General features: G+C 35.4%; 1 protein-coding gene across 1 annotated transcript; it reads left to right on the top strand.

The window, feature by feature from the left end:
• Positions 1-334: 334 nt before the first annotated feature.
• LOC107704172 (leukemia inhibitory factor receptor-like) lies at positions 335-27,800 on the top strand. Its single transcript, XM_016507056.1, has 18 exons — positions 335-468; positions 10,512-10,645; positions 11,301-11,443; positions 12,850-13,003; positions 15,713-15,985; positions 16,963-17,092; positions 17,897-18,030; positions 18,155-18,300; positions 19,574-19,727; positions 19,932-19,996; positions 20,113-20,332; positions 21,315-21,497; positions 22,829-22,930; positions 24,060-24,209; positions 24,342-24,479; positions 24,689-24,785; positions 26,321-26,387; positions 26,505-27,800. The coding sequence occupies exons 2-18, from the start codon at positions 10,579-10,581 to the stop codon at positions 27,090-27,092; spliced, it is 2,811 nt and encodes a 936-aa protein (XP_016362542.1). The 5' UTR covers positions 335-468; positions 10,512-10,578; the 3' UTR covers positions 27,093-27,800.

Raw genomic sequence — 27,800 nt, 5'->3', positions numbered from 1 at the left:
TAACCTTGTCACATGGTATCTGTTACTTTACTCAGCGCTGGTCGAGGTGAACTAATCACTTGTGCTTGTGATTAGCGGGAACGGCGTTGTATTTAATAATTTTACAAAGATTACTCAGGCGAATTTCCAATTAAGTGTCAGGTATTAAATCAGCGGCATTAATAGATTTAAACGATTATATTCACTAGCATACAAATGTCTTTAATAAGGCAAAAACATGCTGAGATCTGAACGCGGAGGTTGCGGTCTTGAGCCGACAATCGCCGCCTGGAGGAAAGCAGGGTTTTGTCGCATAATAAACGGTTAGTTCATCGCTTCGATCCAATTCAGGAGCGATTCTGGGAATCCGGCTCGGTTCCCCCAGTTTAGAGACCCGTGTGGAAGGCCATGTGCTGCCATTAAATTAAACGCTCATTTAATGGATATAACCGGGTGATTTCGAAGACATAAGGATATTAAAACATCCAGGTAACAGTTTGGGAATATGCTTGTTTTTTTAACGTCAGAAATGCTGCCAGTTATCTGTATCGACTCGTGACGTTTGTGTTTTTGTTTTCTGAATATATCGAGTTATACTAGAATTTCAGTTGACATACTGAGATGTTTCGCGGTGAAATTCATAACGTAAAGCTATTTATAAGATTAGTTAGAGTAACTTTAGCTTTCGTGGTAATACTGGACAAGACCATTCCGTTCGAGGCATTTGAATTTAGCTGTTTTCTAACTGTTTTAACCAAATGAAGTGAATGAAATGAAAATTATTTGTTTAAATTGGCTGGTTTGTTATTCTCAGCAAGGCCTCTATACTTTTCTATATATATAGTGAATATTTTAGGAAAGGTATTTATATTTAAATAGCTATTTCATAGTTGTGTGTGTGTGTGTGTGTGTGTTTCGTTCCTGTGCTGTTTTGGTAAATGATTTATTGTAAACCGTTTGTTTGTGTGTGTGTGTGTTTGTGTTTATCAGTTCATGTTTTAACCCAGGATATCTTGTACTGTCCAAGTTACCCAATACACGTATTACCATTTATTGCTTAAATAAAAACAATATAAATTGTATTTTCAAGCATTTCCATCAATTAATCACTCCGCCACTTCTAAAAAAGAAAAAACTGTGGTGTGCCATAGTACAGTGATGGTGTCAGATCAGATGGCAACACCTTGTACTGAATGATTGCTGTACTCATGTCCATAGTATTTAAGTAGCCTAGTACTTCTAGGTGCACGGCAGTACCATTGAACTGGTTTATTAGTTCATGTAAAGTGAGATTCACTTTTGCTATATACCAGTCCCATGAGGTGATTTGATAGCATTGTTGTGAATGTTACAATGGAAGGTTATTTTCTGATTCAACAATTACAGGACAATTTCCACTAATGATACACCTTTTACCATTGCTTATGTTGACTGTATGAATCAGTAAGTTATTACACAACAATTTTGTACATATGAGGTCCTTTGAACTGTTAGTAAACCGATCCCGCAGTCCATAATTAGCAGAAGTGGAGTCTTGATCTTGTGGTCTGAAACCTAAATATTCTGTCATGGTTTACTCAGGAAGATTGAGATGTTTGGCAGAATGTTATCGACTGACAGCCTCAGTCACCATTTACTTGAATTTCTTGAAAGTGAAAAGTGAATAGCGACTGAAACGGTCATTATGCCAAACATCTCTGAGTCCTACATTTTTGGAGCGACATGAAAATGAGTAAATTATGACAGGATTTCATTTTCTGGTGGACTGTCCCTGTAGTAATATGATGTCGGAGATCTCGGTGTTCAAGATTTTTTGAGTCTCTGTGTCAATTAATTGAGTGGGTCTTTTTTAGTACACCGTTGTTTATTATAATTGTATATACTTTGTTGTGTTTAAGGTGAACCTCAGAATTTTGGTCATCCTTAGGGTTATTTTAGTATTATATACTATTATTGTATTTATAAATATTTTGAATTAACCTTTTCTTTTTATATATATATTTTTATTTTTATTTTTTTTTTTCATTTGAATAATTTGAATACTTTAACTTAAGCAAAATAACTTTACAAGTTTTAATATTTTTTTACATTTTAAAAAGTTTTCATCTAATATTTATATTTTGTTATATTTCATATTTATTTCATTTAATAAAAACATTTTTAATAGATTTAATTAACAATAACAACACTGGTCACCCTTATTTACAGTTTGTAATTTGGTCTGTTTCAAGTAAAATGTGGTAAACCTTTGAATTGCGACATTCTTCCTGTCTTTTCCGGTTTAAGGGTCTTATGAATCAGTGAGACTCATTCAGTTGTGTAGGTCTGTGAGATATGGGAGGAAGGAAGCCATTACAGCGCTCTGTTCTGGACAGATTGTCATTGTTCACAGCATGTTTAAAAGTGCTGGGTGGGAAAGAAGGGCATTTGTTCATAGGTCATATAAAAATGCATATAAAAGATGATGCCACATAAGAATTCTGTCAGAGCCTTCATGGATTCCAGAGAAATGTTCTAAGCTCAGATTCACAGCTGCAAATTATTCTCCTTTTAGTTTTCCCACCAGCTTTAATGCAGACACACAGGTTCTTTTTAAATGTGTGGCTTTTTTGGTAGCACAACCAGGGGCCTGTACCATGAAGCCGGTTTAGCTGGCTAGCCCGGTAAGTTTAAGTTTAGTTTGCACCAATCCTTTGTTTTAGGTATCATGAACGTGGCTTGGCTTTTAGCGGCATTCATTGCCTTAGTAACTTACACTCCACAGCTAACCTGCTCTGGGGCAGGTTATGTTCTGGTTTAGAGATCTCAAACCGAAATTTGACCAATCAGCTTCAAGCAAAGTGACGCATCTCCGACGCAGTAAAGCCACTCCCCCAGTTTCTCTTACTCCAAATTAAAGGACGCTACATAGAAAAACATTTTTAAAGATAAAATTGTCTGATTTTTAGAGATGATTATTATTTTTTATTATTTTATATGATATAATTATTATACCCTTAATCCATTATACAAGCTAGCTTAGTTTAATAGTAATTATTAAGCTTTTATTTTAAATTAATATAAACATATAGATAATATGTAATATAAGTTTTAGAATCAATAGCTTTAAACATGACATTCAAACAAGTGTTTTTATACCTATAAATATTATCTACTCTATAAACTAACTGTACAACTTTTACTTCATCACCCACCCCAAACATCCAAGTCTGCAATAGGGACTTGTTCAGTCTTTTATTCTTTGGTAGTGAATCGCACTGACTCTCTCACAAGAAGTGAATCACAGTTTCAAGGCATGTGATTGGATGTTCATTACTGATGTCACACTTTCATGTGCACGTGCTCCATTAACTCAGGATCAAGCCTGACTTGACCGAGAAAATGGATGATCAGCTTCATGGTACCAACAAAGCCGGATTGGACTGGTTTGGTTTTGTCAACTCAAAACTAATCCTGTAACCCCAAGTTTGTTCAGCCACCATCATGGTACAGGCCCTAGTATTTATAGTTAAATACTGATTTAGTGTTTCTAGTTTTATTTGTTGAAGGCTGTTTAGTGCCGGTGTTTAGTATTAGTTAGGCCTATATACTATTTGCAAACAACAGCACAAATAAATGCAATAGAATAAAGAAAGCTATGAAACTAAGTTTTTTAGGTTAAGTAAGTTTTTATTCAGTTAAGAAATACTACAGAAATTAAAGTAATCAAATGTAAAATAACACATCCAGTGTTATTTTACATTTGAATACTTAAATGTCTGTAGTCTTCATTGTAAAAATTAAATACAGATCAATGCTTACCATTAAATTTATAAAACTTATTCAGTCAAGAGCAGAAAACTGACTGTTTAACTGGATACTCGCCAAAACGGGCATTTTGAGATAATTTTTTATGTATTTGAACGTTTTAGCGCAGTTAGTCATTTTGGTATTTGTGGCTCACAAGCTGTTTGAGACTGAGCGGGTGGTGTGCGCGCGTTTGGTATAAGCACGAAACCTGTGGGAATGACTCAAATAATGCGCAATACAAGCACTATTTAACCGGAGCGAATGAGACGTGTGTGAGAGAAGAGGTCGTCGGAGAGATGAGAGTGAGAATGCGCGGCTGACGTTATTGCCTGTGCAGCTGGTAACAAAACGGATCGGCTCGAAATCGGAAAGAAGTGAGACTGGCCGATCGATCGGTGCATCTCTAATTATAACTTGAATAAGCTTTTATTTTTGTCATTTCAGTTTTTATTTTAATTTTAGTTTGATTTTTAGTATTAGTTTTGTGCTTTAGTTATTTTTATTAGTTTTTTAAATATTTGTTTAATTTTTTTTTATTTTAGTTTGATTTTTATTTCCTGTTTATTTTAGTTCTTTGTCTTAAGCTAATTTCTGTTAGTTGCCGAGGCAACATTTCAAATTTTCATTTAGTTCAATTTTTGATCTTATATTTGTTTTATTTTATTTCAGCTTTATTTGTGTTGAAATGTAATCAGCGCTGAACTAAAAAATAAAAATTTTAGGAATTTACAGGATTGTCAGATGTAGTAAGTTGAAGAATATATTTATTGTGACCATTTCATTTGCTGGTTCGAGTCACCTTGAGCTCTACACTGTTTTTGCTTTTTTTTTTTTGTATAGTTATTGTCTCCATAAATATCATCAATATACTAATAACTTTTTTTGCATTATTACTAACTACTTTTTGTAATGGTAGCTTGAATGTAGTTAAACTAAAACTTGTGAGTAGCATATAGCTTGCATGTTTCACCGTATTGTAACTGTCCAAACATTTGATACAACATTCTCATTGTACACTGAAGTTTCACACTTCACGGAAGACCCACCATTTCTGCCAATGCAAACACTGAATTCCAACGCTCTGCCGAGGTTTGGGCATGCGTGGGCTGTTATATTTGGATGATTAGAGCGATATGATGAATCTATGAGAAATGCGGTAACCTTTCAGACTGTAAACATGTATTATATCTCAGATTCCTTCCAATCATGACTTTATGTTGGTGATGCAAGGAAATGAGCTGGCAGTGAGCCTGGGTTTTCTAGGTGAAGCGGTATTGTTTTCCAGTCCTTGTTTCGGTAAAAAAATAAATAAAAATCATATCTGTTTTCCTGTTCTTTGCCCCCTGGCAGTTCCAGCCGGTGGAGGATTAAAGAGATCTGTCAGCAAGACCATTGTGAGCTCTCTAACAAAACCGCAAACAAGGTCTGCAAACACACACGTGATGGTCTGTTTTACCGTTACAGGCGCATGGTTCCCTGACCTGATCTAAAGTTAATATTGAGAATCCTGTTCACAAAGGATAGGCCTATGTGTTATTTGAAAACATGCTTTTTATATGGAAAACTAGTTGATGGGTTGTCTTAATGTCTGTTCCAATGTTTTACAGTGCAAACTATTCATTTAGAGTGCCATAATTAAAAATACATAAGAAAATATCTAGTCATCCTTACTAATTGATTAGTTTGTTTTTCCATCCAAAACAAGATTTTTATGTTTTTTGAAGAAAACGTGAGTGGTGCTTGCATGTGCAAACGATGATGAGTGTTCTGGGTGGTTGCTTTCATAGTGTCCTGTAATATTCTGGTCTCTAGATATGCATTGGTCTATTGTTTAGTTCAGTGCTGGACTGCTAACATGCTGAAATAATTTCTTGGGTTTAGGGGTTTGCTTACATTTTTGCTCAGAGTTTGAGCAAAAGTGATGATGTTTGCTAAGGCAAGAATCACCACTAAATATGTTTATCGGTTATTCTGGCAGAATAGCCAAATGAATAGCCAGAATTTGCTATTCTTCAAAAAATATTTATTTTTTCTTCTTCTTTCGTGACTTCTAAACTGTTTCTTTTTCTTGCATACAGTATTTTTTTTCAGGCTTCAGTTTACTGGAAAAGTGAAATGGCTTCAGTTTCAGTATGAGGTGGTGTTTGGGGATTCGTTTATGGGAGGGACTGTGCTTGGAGGCTTGTTTAAACCTACATTTGGCATCGGTACCCAAGACCAGATCTGTCATATGAGCTGCAGCTTCACCCTGTGCCTGTTTGTGATCCATTTTGCAAAAAAAAACAAATACCTTGGCTGGTGCAGATTGCTGAATCTGTTAGATTGGTAGTCGGTGAGCCTTGCTAAAACTTGTTAAGCATTAAACTGTGGTGTGTAACTCATCCACAACATTAGTGCTACAGACGTATATTTCCTCAAACATGTGCTGTATTGAAACCAGTAAGTAACTTCCTAGAAACCACATAGAAATGTGCTAAAAGCCGCTCAGAAGACCTCAGACCTTGATTGCACAAATACAGTGAACAAAGCCCTTCCAACCACTATGTCTAGCATTCTTGCAAAAAATGTAAAAAACAAACATCTAGTTATTTAGTTTCTGTTTTCATGTGTTTTTCTTTTTATGGTCTTGATTTAGAAGTAGGAGCTGCAGCTTTGCTAATTTAATCTTTCATAAGAATGTGATGTATTCTGTATTTACGCCCTTGTGAATTCACTTTGGAATGTCCTGCGCTGATAAGATGCTCATGATGCGAACCAACATCGTGCCACATTTTTTCTGCCTCAGGCCATTTATGAATGTCATGCTAACACCTGAAAACATATCTACACATGAAAGGGCTTGTTCGATCAAATTTGCATTCCTAAATTTAATTCGTATTTATTTGTATAGCGCTTAATTATAATTTAATTTAATTTAATGCTAAATTCACATACCTGTTTCTCCACATACTTGTTTTCTACTTTTTGTTTTGCTGTACGTGATTCCGCCCTCTGATTATTTTCCCTATAGTATTTTGCCAGTTGGTGAAAAACACAGCATATTCCTACCCTACCTCAAAAGTTTAGGCATCCATCTAAAAAGCTCTTGGACCAGAGGTATATTTAAAACACAGATAAATCAACTCATCAACTTGTCAATTGCACTCGTTCCTGTTGCATTTCCTCAAACTAGCAACCTGCATGCTGTAGCTGCTGTTCATAACATTTCAAACAAAAGATAATCATGTGCATTTGATCCGATATAACTACAGCACAAGTTATGAGAAGCGTTACTGTATGTGAATGCTTGGCTAAAGAGATGCAACTTTAATCTGGATTTAAACTGGGAGAGTGTGTCTGAGCCCTGAAGATTATCAGAAAGGCTATTGCAGAGTTTAGAAACCACTTGCAAAATTGCTTTAGAGTCCAGAGTTTTGTGACATTAAAAAGTGTGATTGTAGCTAGGGTTGGGTATCGTTTGGGTTTTTTTCGATACCGGTCCCAAATCGATACTTTTAAAACGGTTCCGGTGCCTGAACCGATACTTATTAAAAAAGAAATAAAAAATCCCCCCCAAAAATGATGGATTGGCCATTAGAATAGAACTAGAATAGAGAGTGCAAATGTTAGAGGGTCAAGTTTTTTAATAAAAAAAAAACCAAGCAGATAAAATTAGAAGTAGCATTAGAATAGAGAGTGCTAGAGTTAGAGGGTCAAATGAAGATGAAAGAGATGTGTTTTCAGCCGTTTCTTGAAAATATTAAGGACTCCGCTGCTTGGATTGAGCTGGGCAGGTCATTCCACCAGGAGGGAACAGTTAATGTAGAAGTCCATGAAAGTTTTATCATAGGTAGAATGGCCTCATCAGATCACAAAAGGAAGCATTTGACTGGTGTTGTGGAGTAAAAAGGTTATAATTTTCTCTTTTGTTGGACAACAGGTTTAGAAATGTGAATACAAGGGAGGTTTAGCTTTAGGCATTTTAATTTAAGCATGTTTAGCTTAGTTAACGGAAGGCTACCCTGCTGCCATCAGAGCAAGTGTAATTACTGCATTCACGCGCTCCTCGGATGCTCTCATTTCCCGAGTTGTGCTTTTAAGCCGGAATGTGAAAACAACATGGACACTCTCGTTACTACAAAGATGTGTTGGATTTGTATTATTAGACCTTTCCGACTTGAGTTCAAGTGCATTTTCTCAGTCGGGAAATTATTTTTCACGTGCGGTGCCGCAATGATGTTTCTTACATCCGTTTATATATCCGACAAATATTTCAATCGATCGCTCAGGCATGGCACCGAAATGAGGCACCGAAATCTGCATTCGGATTCGGTTCTAGTACATAACGGTTACATAGGTACCGGTGCCATATTGGTACTGGGTTTCTGTACCCAACCCTAATTGTAGCGTGATAAAAGATCTGGTAAATACACTGGAGCTAAATTATTTTGGGGCTTATAAGTAAGCTGTAATACTTTGTAGTCAATGTGGAACTTAACCAATGGTATCCAATGTAGAGATGATAACAATGAGGTGATATGATCATATTTTCTTGACCTGGTCTTGACCAAGACTAACTGTAGCTTGCTTATTGAGGATGCAGGACAACCATCTAGTAGTGCATTACAATAATCCAGCCTAGAGGTCATGAATGTATGAACTAGCTGTTCTGAATTAGAAACAGATAACATGTTCCATAACTTGGCAATGTTTCTAAGATGGAACAAGGCTGTTTTTGTAACATGTAAATTAATGATTTTCAAAAACCAAGCAGTTGAATAATAAAACACCCAGGTCTTTGGCTGTAGAGGAAGAAATAACAGTACATACTTCTAGTTGCAAATTGATTTTTAAGAGCTTCTGTGTGCAGGTTTTTGGTCCTGTAGTCTAATATATTCTTATCCAAATTTAATAGAAAAACATTGTCATCCAATCATTTATATATATAACTATATATTATCTGCATAACAATGTTAACTAATCCCATGTTTTTCTAATAATATTTTTAAGGGGATGCTTGTATGTTGGAAAATAGCATAGAGCCGAAGACGGATCCTTGCGGCACTCCATACTTTACTGGCATTAACTAAGATAATTCTCTGTTTAAATAAACAAAATTGTTGACGGTTAGACGGATAGGATCTAAATCACCTTAATGCCTGTCCCAGAATGCCAGTATAATTTTACAGTCAATCAAAAAGTCATAATATAAATCTCAGTTAGGTGTTTTGTTTCTGATTTATGGTTGAAAAAACAGGTGAGGACTGGAAATTCTGGTTTTTCAGGGAATAATAGGATACCAGTGGTAGCGGTAAGTAAGGTACAGTAAGCGATTTGTGAGAAGCACTGTTGATAATTGTGTGATGATGATAACTCAAATAATAAATAAATCAACAACTAAAAAGATAATTTCATAGGGGCATTTACACTCGTGACGGGGAGGAGAGAGAGTGAGCAAGCAGGAGATTTGTATAAAGGCATTTGTAGAAAGAGACATTACTAAAGAGGGAAAGGTCAAGGAAAATAACTGGGGAAAAAAAGGTTTACAATCAGGCAAGCAAGTCCTTGCGTGTCAAAAGAACCAAATTTCAGAAACTTCCCCAGCTCAAATGTTTGATTTTGTTAATATTTTTTCTAAAGAAAACCAAACATAAATAGTGATGAAATTCCAAGTATTAAATGTCATGGATCAATATTTACTGAGTAACCTACTATTTTGTAGATGGGGTTCAAAATGACAATCTCACCTGAGATTTGAAGATAAAAATAACTTTGGATGGCAGCATCATTTTTTTTTTTACACTGAAATTGGTAGGTCTTTAAGTAAAATCTGTTGACTTAATCTTTGTTGCATTATATGCCAATGGTGACAGTTCCCCACGAAAGTTTGCATGGTTCTCATTTAAGGTCAACTTAATATCCTGTTGGATTTTGGTTTTTAACAAACTTTTTTTGTTTTGTTGGTATCTTTATTTTCAAGGTCCTATCCACCTATGGGTGAGACTTACGGTTCATTAGCCACTATAGTGAAATGTGGCTGAATGAATGGTAAAACTGTTTGCACTACAAACCAGCGTGTTCATAATTAAGATAATATAGTAAAATAATATGGTAGACTCACAAATTTGCAATATCAAGCAGCAAAACGAGTTGTTTTGTACAGCTAAAAATAGCTAGACGTGGATGATACCAGAAGCCAGAACCATAAAATGTACATATGGCCTGCTCTTACGGGAAAAATAAGGTGGATATGGTTCAGTTCCAGAGATATTGAAATCTTAGGTATTAGCTGTATGCAAAGTGTTTCTCAGAAACTGCTTACTGCACCTTTTAAGATAAAACATTATATGACATTATATTACATAATATGAATGTAATATAGAGAATTTGAATGGGAAAATGTGTTAATGGTCCTAAAAAACAGAATGGTCCTAAAAACAGGCTTTGTTGTCTTTATGCAGTAATTTCCTGTTCATATTTCTTTGGGTTTTGGAGTGAAATTTGACCCCAGCATGTTTTTGTGAGATACACGCGAAACGTTTGTGTCATTCAAAATGTTTAGTGATAAAGAGAAATTGAGAAAAAAATAAGTTTAATCAGTATATGCAAATTAATTGTTTACAATTGCAAGCTGTTATTGACTTTTGTTTCCAGATTACATTTAACTCTCCTGAACACATCATTTTTACAAAATAGAAGAGTTTTATTCTAATTTTATTATTTTATTTAGAACTTTAATCTCATGTTTTTGTGATTTGTTGTAGGTGTGAGTTCTGTTCTCCAGGTCTCGAGTATTCTGTTGTTTCTGTAAGCGGTTCCAGTTTGGTCAGCATGCAGGGCTGGGTGACTCTGGCGCTGTTGCTGAGCCTCAGGGTCAAACGCTCCCTCGGACAGAATGGTGAGTGTCATCAAGATTGATCAAGACGTTTTTGAGAATTCTGCTTAGTCACTCCAGGTTTAACTTGGATTATGTGACATTAATGAAACATTTCGGAACTGGTTTTAACATCCACAGTTAAATGTATTAATATATTTTATTCAGTTCAAAAGTTTGGAGTTGGTGAGATTTTTTAAAAATGTTTTTGAAATAAGTGCAGTTTAGAATAACGGTTTTCTATTTGAATATATTTTAATGTAATTTATTTCTGTGATGCAAAGCTGAGTTTTCAGCATCATTACTCCAGTCTTCAGTGTCACATGATCCTTCTTATTGTTTTTCAAAATAAAAATGTTAGTAAGATCATAGATGCATTTACTGCCACTTTTGATCAATTTAATGTTCCGTTGCTGAATAAAAGTATTAATTTCTTCGAAAAATTATCTTAACTTTTGAATAGTATTGTATTTACTGAAAGGAGCTGTCTCTTCAAACTCCTTATTATTTGCTCTGAAACCTCAATATCACTTTGCATCATCTGACCACCAACAATCGTAGTGGATCGAATAATCACACATTTTACAGCTGGTTTAATTCATTATAAGTATATGCCAGGATTTAACAAATGAAATGAATCCTTTAGTCATGTCTCTTCTCCCTCTTTGTAATGTGACAGGTGTGGGTGAACTTCCTGTGCCTCGTGGTTTAACCCTAAGTCCTGATTTACCTGCACAGACTCTTTCTTTGACATGGCAGAGTGACTCGTCGCTTTTTGACCTTGAGATTTTCCACACCGAGCTCATGAATGTGGTGCTGAATGTAAGCGCTCTTACATCCCTGCATTTGTCATTTCAACTGTTAATCTGTGTCGCAGTTAGCTGGTGTTGAAATATGCATTTGGATGTGTGCCATAAAGCACTGAATGCTGGGAATCCTTTTAGGAACATCCTATTACAAAACGGTTCCACCTTCAGTTCAATAACAAGAGATTAAATGCAAATACTCTGGAACCAGTTTCTCCGATCAATGTTTTCATGTCTTGTATGAGTCACCAACTGTGATTAAAGAGCTCAGACATATATGTGATGATAGCAGTAACACTCATATCTAACTTGTTTTGAAATTTGTTAGTCAGTGTTTGTTTTTCCATATTGCAAAATCTTTTTCTTATTGGGATGATTTATTATTGCATCTCAGCCCTTAAAGGAATTGTCAGGGTTAAATGCATCTCTCTCGACAGCATGTTGATTACCACAGAAAATAACGTCTGCTGGCTTTTTATTGTAATTGCATTACTGTTCCCTTTTAACTGAGGGACGAGTCGAAATGACTTCCTGTGGTAATCGACAACATGCCACAGACTCTTGATAGATCTAAGATGTATTTGATGCAGAATATTCATAAGTCACCATGAAATAAATATGTATTTGTTTACAATGCAGAAGTTATTCCAAATCTTTAATAAAAAACAAATAACTTTAACCAAATTTTCATCTAGGCTGGCAGGAAAATAATGTGAACCAATAGCCCAAATCAAGCTGTTTAGTCATAGTTTTAAGCTGTTGTTGTAGGTAATGTAGCTTTTTTAAAATATATCTCCAATAGTTAACACAAACAGTTTCACGCGATAATAGCTAATAACAATTGTAAAAAAAAAAAGAAGCTTTAAGGGATATTTTGAGATGTTCTGAAAAGCAAATTTGACTTTGAGTCTCCACATCCTGGTCAAAAAGCCGCCTCAAAAATGTAAAGGAGCAGATCGTCCACAATCCTCCGCAAACTCGCATTCAACTCCAAATATTGCAAAAGTTGCAAAGTGCCTGTCCACTTTTTCAGCTGCCTGGAAGTATTTTTTTGTACTTTTTTTTTCTATAGGGATTTAAAAAGTGTAAGCCATGAACCAAACCAACCAGCAATGAGGTGACTTTGATTTGAATCGATAAAATATTTGAAAATTGGACCAAAAGACAAAGTACAAAGCTATCTATCGACCTATGCTTGTCACTAAATATTGATATGCAAGTAAATTGCGTTGGGAATGCTGATTTTAAGATGTTCAGGATCAATTCAGCTGTATGGTTTTCAAAATGTAGAGCATGACGCTAGCAACACCAAAGCCGTGAGTTCCATTTCCAGGGCATGCATGAACTGAGCGCAATATAAGTCACTTTGGATAAAATCATCTGCCAAATGCATAAATGTCAATTTTCTTTTTTAATTTGTAGGAGACGGTGGCAGTTAAAGCAGATCCTGTGACAGGACTGCATAGTTGGACCTGGCACTCACCCTTACCCTTGGAGTGCACTTCTCATTCTGCACGCATCAGAGCACGAAACCAGCAGTCGGTCAGCCAGTGGAGCCCCCTTCAGACCATTCCAGGTACTAAAGCACTTCCGAAATGGTGCTGGTCCTGAAACTTTTCTCAAAACCAGCCCACTAACAAACATAGCACTTTGTGGCCCTTGTTTTGGGAACTTATTTCAGCATCCAAAGCAAGTCTTTATCCATCTGTTATGTCAGTAAGAAGTTATTTAAATTTATACCATGAGTTTTATTTGTTAATTAATTCATAAATATGGTATTTAAAACCCTTTACTTCAGACAGACCGGGAAACTAAAGTCGCTGGAGTAACTGTGCAGTGTGACGAAAATAGAAGCTGGCCTTTAAATGCAGACATATCCGTTGATTATAATGGCAGTGATCTAATTTCGTACCATATAGTTTTCTTTTTACGTTTGGAGTTCTTGTTTTGAAAACTATACTTGGGAATCCAATTTCTTTGGATGCACTAAAAAACATTTCCTCTTTAAAGCAAAATGAAAGTCGTTCAGGGATCAACGCTAAGGATTTTTTCTACTGTCAAATTTTTACTTGCCCTGCCAAACATTTTCACTGGCCCTGCCACAAAAAATAAAATAGTTGCTGTTATCATTGTTTTTGATCTTATCTTGTGTTCTAATAAATAAGCTTATATGACACCAATATTTTAGATACCAATTAGATTTTACAATTCTCTATTTCAATTTCGATACCACTGCAAAAATCACTAGCCAAAAATAAACATAAAGTTTAAACATTATTAAAGACAAGTGACAGTCAGTAAATAAAAACAAATGAACAAATTACAAGTAATAGCACAATTAAATATAGGCCTATAGCACAAAGATGAATGAAATGATGCTTTAGGTTATGTTTGTAGTATGTTCAGTTACAGAAATTGAAAAATCACATATAAAATAACATTTGCATGTTCTTCACTCTGTGTTGCACCTTGATTTTTCATAACCATTTGAAATTAGAAGCAGCTACTGCATTTTAATCATGAATTGGAGAAAAAAACAATACATGTGCAATGTTCGATTTTTATTAGACTGTATAATTACAAACTACATTTACTCCACACCTGTTTCACATATACTCCGTTTGCAGTGCGTGTTTTTTTCCTTTCCCATGTTGAGCATTCACTCGATGCGTTCCGAGCGGTGCGTTTGCAGCATCGCAGCGATCGTTTCCTCACCCAGTCTATTTTTGCTGTGCTGCACAAGCTGAATTAAAGTTACAGTGCATTGCTCACGTTAAAAATGTACACGGATTGATACGAAATGTATTAATTGCACCATAAATGCATATCGGCTAATTAAAGTACTTTTAGCTATAGGGGTAAAGCAAGGAAAAGTACCCTAGACTTTCAGATAAACATTGTAACCGATGGCACTCGTGGAGTTAGAAAAAGTTATTTTTATGACCAGCAGGGTTAACGTTGCTTGTAAAAAAAATAAAAGGGCACGAGACGGCTGTTTCTGTTAATGGTAAGTTTTAATTTAAAATTGTGATAGCCTACTACCTTTTAACGTAAGGAAAGTTGACCGTAGGCTGTGTTTACATGTTTTGCCACTTGCATGAGCATGGTAATATATAAACTTAATATATATATAAGTACAGAAGTAAAATGCATTTAATAATATTGCTCTTAAACATGAATGTCTATGAAAGATAGTATTACTGTGTGAAAAGATAATCACTATGGTGAGAGAAATTTGAAATCAAAATAGGCTAATGGTGGTATTAGCCGCGGGTCATAGTGCACTGAGCAAGCACACTGAGCCAGTGCTGCTTCTGCACCGCATAGGCTACGAACCGCACACGGACTGCACCGCAAACGGATCCTCCCTTAATTTCGTTCACTCTTTGCTGATATAATACAGCACTCAACTACCATGCATGCACTATAGGGATTTAAGAATCAGTGAAGACATTAGCGATTTCGGAGTCGACACCGAGAGTCGATTCCAGTGCTGGAGTCGACTCCGACTCTAGTGCTATTCAGAGTCGACTCCCCATCCCTAGCTCTAAAAACAGCCAGTTCCCCTCAGAAACGCATTCATATAAAATTCAATGTTTGGATTTCCTTCCTATATTTTGCGCATCGTGAACAGTGATCTTGCTCTGACTGCTACAATATTTTCTCCTCTTTGTGTCCGACTTCATAGTCTCTGGCCTCTGTTAACGGCCGTTTACAGACTAATTGTAATAATAACGTAATATTTCCACACAAATAGCCTTTGGGAAAATAAATGCAGTGCAGTTTGTGTGCAAGCACTGAACGGAAGATAGTCACAAAAATGGACTGTCGATCGGTGCATCTGTACACCAGTGTATAAATTAAATATAGATTAATCATTAATAAATCTTACAAGTTACTTGGCAAGATGGGTATTTTGACATAGGCTACTTTTGTAAGTATTTGTCCGTTCAGGCGGCTCGCGCGTGTCAGAGACGCGGCTGTCTGTGAGCGCGCTGTTGTGTTCACACAGAACACAGCACGCGAGTACTGAATGGAGTTGTCTTTCGCGCACAAATACTTTTTAATCGCTTGAAATTTTATTTTAACAAGGCTTAAAAACACATGCAAATTATAAAAGTTTGTGACGACGCTGCAGTGGCCCGATCGGGCAAGTGACAAATCCGTCTACTGTCCCGAACGTCTTTCACGCTTGCACCGCGACATCGGGCAGTCTTTATTGTCGAGCCCTGTCATTATTTAAACCATATGCCAAACTTATGAAATCTCATCCTTTTGTCTCTAGGGTCGGATATTCCTGAGAAGTCTGAGTCTTTCATGTTTCCCCAAGATAAAGTGGTTCCTGTGGGCAGTAACATGACCTTCTGCTGCATTGTTAAGGAGAAGGACGATTTCAAAGAAATGATGTACGGGCGTCAGGAGATGAGCGCCACACGACTGAGCAGAAGAACGTATGCCATCACAGTAACCAACCAGCCAGCATCGGGCAACACGGGCACCAACGTGATCTGCTGTTCCCAAAGGTTGACCCTCACAGGAGCTGTGGTGTTTGTAGGCTGTGAGTTTAATTCTAATATATAAAATACTATAATATAAAGAAATTGATATCATACGTTATATCATATATTTATATCATATATCATAAATATATTTCAGGTAATTTATATTATACATTATCATTATATCATACATCATAATTAATTTACATACACTCAAAAGTATAGGGTTGGTAAGACTTTAAAAAAAATATTTTTTAAATGTTTGCCAAGGCCGCGTTTATTTGATCAAAAAAGTGTAATGTATTCCTGTGATGCAAAACTGAATTTTCAGCATCATTACTCCAGTCTTTGTCACATGATCCTGTAGAAATAACTCTGCCAATTTGGTTCTAAAATAAATTCTATATTATTAATGTTGAAAACAGTTGCTGCTTAAAATGTACAAAGCATTTACTTAAATACATTTTTTCAGGATTCTTTGATTAAATAAAAAGTTCAAAAGAATTTTCAAACAGCGTTAAGATTGATGTGGAAAAAAAGTAATTTAAAGCAGTTTAACATAAGGCTACAACATAACAAAAAGTGAAAAAAATGAATACTTTCGCAAGGCACTATATATATATATATATATATATTTAAATTAATACTTTTATCCTGCTGTTTTTAATCAAAAGTGACAAAATAATAATATTATTAATTAAAAAAAAAATGTTTTTTTTTATAATTGTATATACCATTTTATTATTCTGTTTCTTTTTTTCCCAAATTGAGTCCAAACATTGGGTCCTGTTTGCATTTCATGAAAGAGGCTATATGAATGAAAGTGGCTGTAGTTTTTCTACTAGGTATTTATTTTCATAAGCGGTTTGCTAAAATGTTACGATATATAAGCTCTATAAACTTCAGTCCAGCACTGTGAAATGCACATACAACTTCAGAAAGCAGGAACATTTGAGTGTTCATTTTTAGCATAATGACTGGCACTAGATGTTAAAGAGCGACTTGCATGTGGCTTTGTTGTATGTAATTGTTGCAGATCCGCCGGGCGATGAGGGCTTGGTCTGCGAGACGCGGGACCTGGCATCCGCAGAATGTTCTTGGAAGAAAGGACGAGACACTCGCTTGAGAATGAAGCGCAGCCGCACTAAATACACCCTTAATGGAAGGCAAGAAACACACTACACAAGAACCACTGACCGCACATACGCTATCCCATTTGGCTCTTGGTACCAGAATGTCCTCGGTACATAAAAAGATCCCCAAACAGCAAACCACATTAAATGAGATGGAAAAGGATACTTGTGTAATGCAATGTATATTTTTACTGCTAATCCAAGAATTCCATTAATGTTCTAATGAAATGATTATACCATTTCTTCTGGTGAGATTATATCAATATCATTTTGTATGTATGTTTTTATATAAAATAGAAACAATTAAGATATTAACTATTGTGATTATGTAGAAGTTAATATGAGATATTTAATAATTATTTATTATTATAATAATTAATTCTAATAAATGTACATACCATACCGGCTAGACCAGAAACTTGGAATAATTAAGATTTTTTTTAAATATATGTTTTAAAAGAAGTTTCTTCTGCTCATCAAGGCTGCATTTAGTTGATCAAAAATACACTAAAAGAGTAATATTGTGAAATATTATTACAGTGTCAAATAACTATTTTCTATTTGAATATATTTTGAAATGTAATTTATTCCTGTGAGTCAAAGCTGAAGTTTTACTTTTACTCCACATGCCATTATTCCACATGTCACATGATCCTTCTGAATTCATTCTAATATGCTTGATTTGCTGCATATTTGTGTTATGTATATGTTTACTGCTAATCCAAGATGCCCATTAATGTTTTAATATAAATATCACAATTTCTTGTCTGAATAAATGAAAGTCTATATATGATTAAATAATGAATATGATTTTATAAGGCATATTTCTATCCACAGGGACTGTTTGGAGGCTAATGAAAGGAAGACATGGTGGTGTGGCTCGAAGGTCTGGGAGGAGAGCTGGACTCTGGTGGCTCGAAATCCTCTTGGAACAGTCCAGCTCACTGACTCGGCCCAACTCACTGACCGCGGTACCGCATTTTCAATCCATGTTCCGTTTCAATGAGTATATCTACATTATAAATAGAGTCAGAGCGAGTGTCTTAATATTCTCATGATTGTGAACTCTTGTGATGGTTTTTGTCTCTCTTCCAGTACATCTGTTGGCTCCAGTGAATGTGACAGTGGTTGAAGTCGAGGCGTGGAGTGCCACACTGCAGTGGAGCTGGTCTGTGGCAGCGTATAAAAAGCTGGAGATGGTCTGCCAGCTGCAGCTCTTCGCCCATGAACTTTCCAGCACGGTAAGTTCGCTGCTCAACTTTCAGCTCCCAGAACCCTGTTTGTTTTTGGTGTGGTCTTGGAGTTAAAGGGATAGTTCACCCGAAAATGAAACTTCTAACATCATTTACTGACATTTACTCAAGTAAAAAAAACAACAGAAAACGGCTTGTATGCCAAGATCTTGAGGATTTTAAGTGGTCATGACAAATCAAAAAAGAAAAACACATGACTCTCAAGAAGTTCAATAAAAGCACCGTGAAAGTTGCCTAAAGTAATACAATAGCTTTGTAATTTTTATTCATTCACTGAAAAATTTTCCCTCTGTCCCAATAATGCACATGTATTTGAATAATGACTTAAATTTTAAAGTTTGTTCTTTACATAAACCTATTTTGTGGCTTTAGAAAATTAAGCACAAATTTAGAAAAATTAAAACGGAAGACAGAATTTGGTAATAAAATAAAATAAAATAAAATAAACAAAATGTAAGAAAACATGTATTTTAATAGGGCCCAAAAGATGTCATTTTATTAATTTTATTTTTTATAAATTGTTGCTAAATTGCATACGTTTCATGATTTCAATTAATTAGATATGCTTTTTGATTTGCTCAAATTTATTTTAGCCATCAAAATAGAGTCCAGAAAAATTAAAATGGAAAAGCAGAATCCAGAAAAATTAAAACAGAATTTGGAAAAAAATTAAATGGAATTTAGGAAAAAATAAAACTGATTTCATAGGGCTGAACATAATTCATGCTTGCTGTTTTTCAATATATTTTTCCAATTACAAACATTTTTTTCTTAAAAGGATTTTCCTGGCAAAGTATGATTTGTTTATCAGATTAAAAGATTTTAAGTAATTGAAATGTATTTGTTTGTTTGTAAATTAATATTATTAAATGTTTGTATACAATTTATTTAAATATTTGCCAAGCCATTGCTGATATGGCATTAAAAGGATAGATAGATTGATAGATAGGTATACTTTTTCAGAATTGCTGACTGTACAGGTTTGAAATAATATGAGAGATAAATAAATTATAACAATAATTTTGGGTACGTTTTCACTGCAATAATTGTTTTCCCCATTGTTTTTTTTATGCTCATTTCAAACTGTTCTTTAAGCCATCTTGGCAGTGATGTTTTGTAACTCACTGCATTCATCAAAAATCAGTTTAACCCATCAAAATCATCATATAACCGATTGCATGTAAGAAGACGACTGTGTAATAAATAGCTACTGATTTGTAAGGCGATCAGCTGATATTTCTCTCTCTGTCTGTGTCTGTAGCGTAACTACAGTGGTCCAGGTTTATCTTCTGTGGTGCTGGAGAGTTTGTGGCCAGATGTGGACTACACTGTGACTTTGCGCTGCGGCTCTAAGCACAGTTTCTGGAAGTGGGGGAATGAGAGCGCCCCCTACAGGATCCACACTAAAATGGACCGTGAGTAGTTAAAATAACTTGCAGAAAATTAAACGCCACATACGACATCTCAGATATTTACAGTTTAATTAAAACTGTGGCCTAGTGGTCAGTGCAAAAACTCCAATACACTAAGCTCATGTCATTCATAGCTTGCTTTTCTACATCATTTTATGTTTATTGTATATTAACTTTATATAGATCTATAACAAAGTTTATTTTCAGGTCCTGATGCTCTTGATGTCTGGATCAGGATGGACAGCAGTAACACAGGACGTGTTTTTTGGAAAGTAAGAACAGCTTTACGTTTGCCGTCATCTAGGATATAAAATGCGACTGCACCCATAAAATTGAATAATGTTATTCTTATTAATAAACATGGTGCCATGTGCCTCTTTTCATTCAGCCTCTGTCCATGAGAAAAAGTCACGGCGCATTAGTCGGCTACGAAGTTTCTCAGAGCTCAGCGGAGGAGGATGGGAGGACACCGGTTTCTGTTCCTCCTGGGAACTTCAGCTATCCCATCATCCCTAACAACAGCAGTGACATCACCGTTGCCGTGGCAGCACGAAACCCAGCTGGTCTCTCTCAGCCTTCCACTGTGACCACACCAGCATACAGAGCAGGTACAGGGAGCCATTTCATCCTTCAGCTGCTAGGCTATTAAACTGTTGTTTTGTGAATCATATTTGATGTTTTTCTATATTTTATTATATAAAGTTTAAAAATGTTATAAACTTTATATAAATATATTTAGCTAATATATAATATATAATAAATATATTTATGCTAATATACTTAAAACCAGTTTGAATGTATTTATTATACTTATACACACATTATACAGTGTCTGTATATATGTGTTGTGTGTTATTTGTTGTTGCTGTTGGGTTTGCTGTTATTTTATTATTATTATTATTATTAATAATAATTTTAAAAAATCACACACACCCATTATAAATTAATATATTTAAATGTATTTTTATATATTAATAATATAAGTAATTTTTATATATTGTATGTATTATGTGTTCTTTAATAGTATCATTATTATTAAATAATTAAAAAGTACATGTTTTTATTTCTGTAATAATATTATTAAAAACATAATTAATAATAATAACAATAATAATAATTATTATTATTAAGAACCCATTTATTTAAAAACAATGGGGCTAAAGTTGAAGCTAAAGTTAATCAATTTTGAAGTTTAAATAAATGTTTAGTGCCATTGGCATTAAAAAGAATTGAACATGGTTGTTTTGTCATTAAAACTGGTTGACTTTATTCTGTGTGTTTTCTGACTGGTCAGAATTGTCACAACCTTTAGTTTACTTCAGTAGATAAATGGAAAAATGACAAAAATAATCCAAGAAAGCCCTTCTTAATGGCTGTTTTATGTGTAAATTAAATTTAAATAAACTAGATAACTGTTAATTATTCATTAAAATGTTTAGTTATTAAAGTTTCTTTAGTGGAACTTTGGCACTAATTGCTATATATCGCAGTTAACTGTTTTAATCCATTGATAGCTGTAATAAACAACAAGGCAGCTAATTCAGACTAGTGTTACACTCCATGCGTTGTCTGTGATCTCCTTTCCTGTAGATTCCCAGCTGTCTGTGTCTAAGCTGCTCGGCACAAATGGATCATTTGTCCTCTCCTGGCAGCCTAATCTCAATGCGAGCAATGGGTACGCTGTGGAGTGGGTCCCGACCGGCTGCAGTGGACTCTGCCCCGTTGACTGGAAGAAAGTTCCAGAATCAGACTGCAGCTTCACAGTGAACTCAGGTGAGTCTTTTAAATTAATTGATTAAATCAATTAATCAAATAAATTATTTTAGTGAATACAGTGATAATTGAAAGTATTTGGACACTTAAAGGGATAGTTCACCCAAAAATAAAAAATTGATGTTTATCTGCTTACCCCCAGGGCATCCAAGATGTAGATGACTTTGTTTCTTCAGTAGAACACAAACAAAGATTTTTTTAACTCAAACCGTTGCAGTCTGTCAGTCATATAATGGAAGTGAATGGGAATCACGGCTTTGAGTAAAAAAAAACATGTGTAAAGTCGATTGATGTAAAGACACGAAACAATCGGTCTGTGCAAGAAACTGAACAGTATTTATATCGTTTTTTACCTCTGATTCACCACAATGTCCGAACTGTCCTGAGCGCGTTCGCGTCTTCTTCTTCAGCCGGCACGTGACACGTCTTCTTCTTCTTCTTGCTTTACGACAGATCGCAGACTTATAAGTGCATTACCGCCACCTATCTCTCAAATAGACCATTGACACTCTATCTACAATCTCAATTACGACGTCAATGGTCCATTTGAGAGATAGGTGGACTTATAAGTAATGCACTTATAAGTCTGCGATCTGTTCAGGACAGTTCGAACAGTTCGGACATTGTGTGAATCAGAGGTAAAAAACGATATAAATACTGTTCAGTTTCTTGCACAGACCGATCGTTTCGTGTCTTTACACATCAATGTATCGTCACGAGCTGCAGGGTTTAATTTGGTTTTGTTTGTGTATGTTTTTTTGACTCTCAAAGTCGTGATTCCCGTTCACTTCCATTATATGACTGACAGACTACAACGGTTTGAGTTAAAAATCTTTGTTTGTGTTCTACTGAAGAAACAAAGTCACCTACATCTTGGATGCCCTGGGGGTAAGCAGATAAACATCAAATTTTCATTTTTGGGTGAACTATCCCTTTAATAATACCTGAATGGCATTGCATAGATAAAAAAAAATACTAAAACATCTGCACTCAAATGCTGCAGGATCGTTTCTTTACACTAACTTCGCTGTTCTTCATCATCTTCACTCACTGTTATTGAATTTATTTATTTATTGGGTGTTTTGATGATTGTTTTAATGGTCAGTTCTTGTGCTTTAAAATAAATGCCATTTGTTTTATTATTTAGTCATCTGATGCAATGGTATTCATTTTTAAAATGTGTGACTTAAGTGTCCACATACTTTCGAGAGAACTTTACACCACACATAGTGGAAACCTACTGGAATTTGCATTTCTTCATGCTTTGTTTACACTACGACTGCATGCTTTCTCTGTGCACTTCACTGATTATTAGTTTCTGTTGATTTCAGACTCTCTGGTGGCAGGAGTGAGGTACACCGTATCCGTGTACTCTCTCTCGACCGGCGCTCCTACGCTGCTGCAGAGATGGCAGGGATACTCCCAGGAAATGAGTAAGAGAAACATTGCTGTTCACCGCTCATAAGGCACTTTCACACATACAGTAGGGCCTTTACTGTGAATTCCACAGCATTTCTCTGCTTACAGGTCACTTGTCAACAGGACAAAAATATTAGCAAACCATTAAACTTGTTGCAGCGGCAAATGAATGGTAGCTTTATGTAAAACACAAACAAGCCGTTGCTTATGTGAATATTGTATTCATGCATTTACTGGAAAGGTTAATCCACCAATTTTATTTTTTTTAATTATGATTTTTCTGATTAAAAACATTACAATTGTGATTTAAATACAATAAAAAAAAAAAAAGATCCAGTGGCCAGTTGCATAAAAGCTTTAGACTAGTCTTACAAGTTAGTCATCCAATAAGACTAGTCATATTTTTTTTACATAAAAGTGTAGATTAGTTGAATCCAAAAATAAGACTGATTACCCTTTGGATAACTCCTAGTACTTAAGACACTTTCTTAACATAGAGGCAAAGTTTATGCAACTGGCCCCAGGTGTGTGATTGTTTGTAGGGCTGCAAGACTTGAAACAAATAGTTTGTAATTATATAGCAATATGATGACAACAGCTGTTATTACTACAAATATTAAAATAAGAAATATTACTAATGTAATATTTCACCACACTTGACATGTGAATGAACAAAATCAATGAGGACACGAATAAAACAAATCTTACCTTTATATCCACATGATGGATGGAAAAGGGGAGCATTCGCTCAACTGATGACTGTATTATTATTATTACTACTACTGTACTAGTTACTAGTACTGCTACTATTAAATATTAAACAAAACAAGAAAATATTAATATTTAGATATTTATAGCTTAGGAGGAGGAGACATTTCATTTTAGACAGCATTTTATTTTACTCAAATTAGTATGTACCCTGAGCATACTTATATTTATACAGCATCTGCAGTGTTTATTTTGTCAACTTTTAGGAGTACACTCACATATCAATGACCTCAAAGCTGGCAGACATGGATTAAAAGCCACAAAACTCCGATTTTGACTTCATGATGTCAAGATGACATAAATCACTGCTAGATTTAGTCTGTTTTTGACTGTTTGTATGTGAATCTATTCTTTCTTTTGCTGGATCTTCTGTAGTTCCTTCACAGTCGGTTAGTGAGCTGTCACCCAGTCAGACTGGCTCTGATGTGCTGCTGTCTTGGAAAGCCACCGCGATGGAACACCAGAGAGGCTTCATACGCGGATACACCGTCTACCTGGCAAATGCTGCACATCTGGATCTCATTGGTTAGCACTTTCACACATAGAAATGTATATAAATAAAAATATTAAAGCATATTTTTTTCTCTCTTGCAAAAATTGTAATGATGTAAATCTTATCCCTTGTATATTTTAATAATTGTGTGGTTGTGTTCCTAGCTAATATCTCTGATCCTGAAGTACAGTCGTACAGGGTAAAGGGTTTGTCTCCGAGCTCTTATAAGTTCGTAGTGAAGGCCTACACCTCAGCTGGGGAGGATGCAGGGTCGACTGTGGACATTAAAATAGAGATGGACAGTAAGAAATGATGACATTCTTTCAAATATTCTGTCATTGTTCTGTAGCTGATTTTATATTAAAGTCAACACTCGTTTATAGATTTCTTTTTTTACATTAATATAGAACAACTAGTGACTTTGTAATTTAGATTAGATTGTTTTGATATTGCAGATAACAAATTGCATTATATAGTTCTCCTAAACGTCTGCTTTTCTGTGTTCATCCAGCTGCCGACATGTTGTTTGTTGGCATTCTTGTGCCGTTGGGAATCATGTTCTGCTGTCTCATCCTCATCAGCATCTGCTGCTACAAGAAGAGAGAGTGGTAGGACTTTATTAATGGGCTTTAAAAGCATTTCCATTAAGTTAAATAATTTCCAAAACCCACTAAATCAAATCAATTCAACCTAAATGGCTTGCAGTGTGAGCTACAGCAACAGACTGTTGTTTCTGCCTTACTGATCAACACAAGTCATTGTTATTTTAGTAATATATACTAATATATTGATTATTAAAATTTGAATTAGTTTCTATTATTATATTGTCCATTTTAAGTTTTAGTAATTTTGTTTCCTCATGTTTAGTAGTTAGTTTTTTTTTTTTTAATTTGTCAATTTTTATTTCCATTTGAGTTATTTTAGTACAACTTTTATAATGAGGAATATTGCCCTGGCAGCTAACTGAAATAAAATAAGTTTAAGTTTTTATCTTTTGCTGCTACGTAAGAGAGACTGTTGTGCTTTAGGGTTAGCATTTCCATCAAGTTAAATAATTTTAAAAAATCCACTAAATCAAGTTATTTTGACCAAAATGGCTTGATAGTATGTGTGCTATAATTGTGTTCTCACGTCAGTGTTAACTTAATGTAGTGTTTATTAAAAATTAAAAGTTTTTATTTTTATGTTTTTTTGTTTTTGAGTTTTCAGTTTTCGTTTTAGTAATTTTAGTATTTCAAAAACTACTACTTTTTAAAATTAGAAATGTTGCCTTGGCAGCTAACTGAAATGATATATGTGACCCTGGAGCACAAAAGCAGTCTTAAGTCGCTGGGGTATATTTGTAGCAATAGCCAAAAATACATTGTATGGGTCAAAATTATTGATTTTTCTTTTATGCCAAAAATCATTAGGATATTAAGTAAAGATCATGTGCCATAAAGATATTTTGTAAATTTCCTACCGTAAATATATCAAAACTTCATTTTTGATTAGTAATATGCATTGCTAAGAACTTCATTTGGACAACTTTAAAGGTGATTTTCTCAATATTTAGATTTTTTTTGCACCCTCAGATGGCCTATCATAACAAACCATACATCAATGGAAAGCTTATTTATTCAGCTTTCAGATGATGTATAAATCTCATTTTCAAAAAATGTACCCTTATGACTGGTTTTGTGGTCCAGGGTCACACGTTTTTTTTTCCTACAGTACTTGTTCTACAACAGACTGTATTCTTTCAGTCTTACTGATGCACAGTGTTATTTTTAATATCATTAATATACTAATATAGCGTTTATTCATATTTTGAATAATTACTTTCCATTTTAGTTTTACTAATTTTCATTTCTTTTAGCTTTAGACTATTTAGTTTTTATTAATTTTAATTTCAGTTTCAGTTTTATTAATTGTAGTACTTCAGTTTAAACTAAAAGAAAATTAGGTTGAAATAAAAAGTGAAACTGAAATTAAGTTTTTAATATTTAATTTAATGTTTATTTCAATTAAAAATTATTACATTTTAAAACATTTTGTTTTTCAGTTTTAGTTAACACCGTTTTAGTTATACAACACATACAATGTAACAACATAGATGTAAATCAGTAGCCTTTATGGTTTTGTTTTATTTATGTAATTCCAGGGTAAAGAAAGCTTTCTATCCTGAAATCCCTGGACCTAAAGTACCCGGAGACTGGTCCTCCCCACAGGTAAAACCTTTCTCGATTAGTGTTCGCTAAGACAGGAATCGCTATTACTATTTCTAAAAACCTAATGCTACGAACATAAATGATTACTCAAACTGCTTTGCTGTTGTTTGCGTTTAGGGTCCTCTGGATGTGAAGCCCTCTCCTCACAGTCTGGTCCACATTGTGGAGAATCCGGAGAGGGATTTCACTAAGGAAGGCCTGTTCCCGGTCCCAGAGGAAGAGGAGGAGTCTGAGAACGACAACATCGAGGTCGACACTGACTCGGATGAACCGGCCCTGCTGAGATACTACAACCAGGTGGTCGGTGACGGCTCACACAGTAACCAGGTCTCAGACTCCTCCGGTTCCTCGACCGCCTCGGTGGGCTCCACACAGACTGAAATCACCTACGCGGGCATCCAGAGCCCCACCTCCTCGCAGGGGGCATGCCGTGGCGGAGGTTACAGGCCTCAAATGCAGTCCGTCGCAGGTCCGGCCGAGCCCCAAATCGAATTCGAGGCCGACTTCCAAGACGATGCATTGAATACAGGCTACAAACCCCAGTGTTCCTGGCAGCTGGATTCTCCAGAGGCGGAAAACTTTACCGGTTCGCTTGGCAGCCCTACATCAGTCACATCATCCCGGTTCCTCATTCCTGAATCCTCTGAAGAGAAACCACAGCCTTCAAACACCTGGTTCCACAATTTTCTCTCTGGAAAATCCTGAGAACGCACTAGCTTTTATTTTTTATGTTCGTTTGTGCCGTTCACCTTTAGGAGGATGTTTTCGGTTCGTTTTAGGGTTTGTGCCCTTACTGGAAATCGCTCACATTTACGTAATCAACGTCACTACTGTTTCTCAAGGACTTGTGATACTGACCAGACAGGTGAAGTACTACTGAAGAGCTGAAGGTGGTCGTATCTTCTCGCGCTCGCTCGGAGCAGTATGACGGTTTCCCTTAGGAACGTCGCTTCTATTCGTACGAAAGTGTTCGTGCCTCTTTCTTGCAGTGTTATTGGAGTGATCGCAGTACATTTTCATCCTTACAGCATTATATTGTGTGCAACATTTCACTGCTTTTTTTTCCAGTCCTAATTTTACTAACAGTTTTGTAGCAGTCAGACATAGGAGGTCCAAAAAGCAGCCTAAGGCTACGTTTACACGACACCGATGTAGTCAAAAACGGAAAAGTTTTTCCCTTGCGTTTTTAAAACGTTTCACGTATACACTACAGCGTTTTCAAAACGATTCGCGTTTACACATATCCGTGAAAGCGGCCAAAAACGCTGTATTACGTATGCCAGTAGTTGGCGCTGTCACCTTGTTAGTGAACAGTACCTGTTGCCGTGTGTATATGATGTGTCTCCGCTGTTGGTTGTAATATTGGTGAAGTAAATCCACACTTTGCTGAAGAAGAGTTAGCAAACTCATGAG

This window comes from Sinocyclocheilus anshuiensis, unplaced genomic scaffold (assembly GCF_001515605.1).
Source record: "Sinocyclocheilus anshuiensis isolate Anshui unplaced genomic scaffold, SAMN03320099.WGS_v1.1 scaffold117, whole genome shotgun sequence".
Classification (NCBI taxonomy): Eukaryota; Metazoa; Chordata; class Actinopteri; order Cypriniformes; family Cyprinidae; genus Sinocyclocheilus; species Sinocyclocheilus anshuiensis.
The sequence above is the reverse complement of the archived record's forward strand: the minus strand, read 5'-3'. Positions and strand labels throughout refer to the sequence as shown.

Coding starts and splice junctions, on each gene's coding strand:
- LOC107704172 (XM_016507056.1), top strand. CDS start 10,579: ATGCAGGGCTGGGTGACTCTGGCGCTGTTGCTGAGCCTCAGGGTCAAA. Junction 19,728..19,931: donor GATCCACACTAAAATGGACC/GTGAGTAGTTAA, acceptor GTTTATTTTCAG/GTCCTGATGCTCTTGATGTC. Junction 24,210..24,341: donor TGCACATCTGGATCTCATTG/GTTAGCACTTTC, acceptor TTGTGTTCCTAG/CTAATATCTCTGATCCTGAA.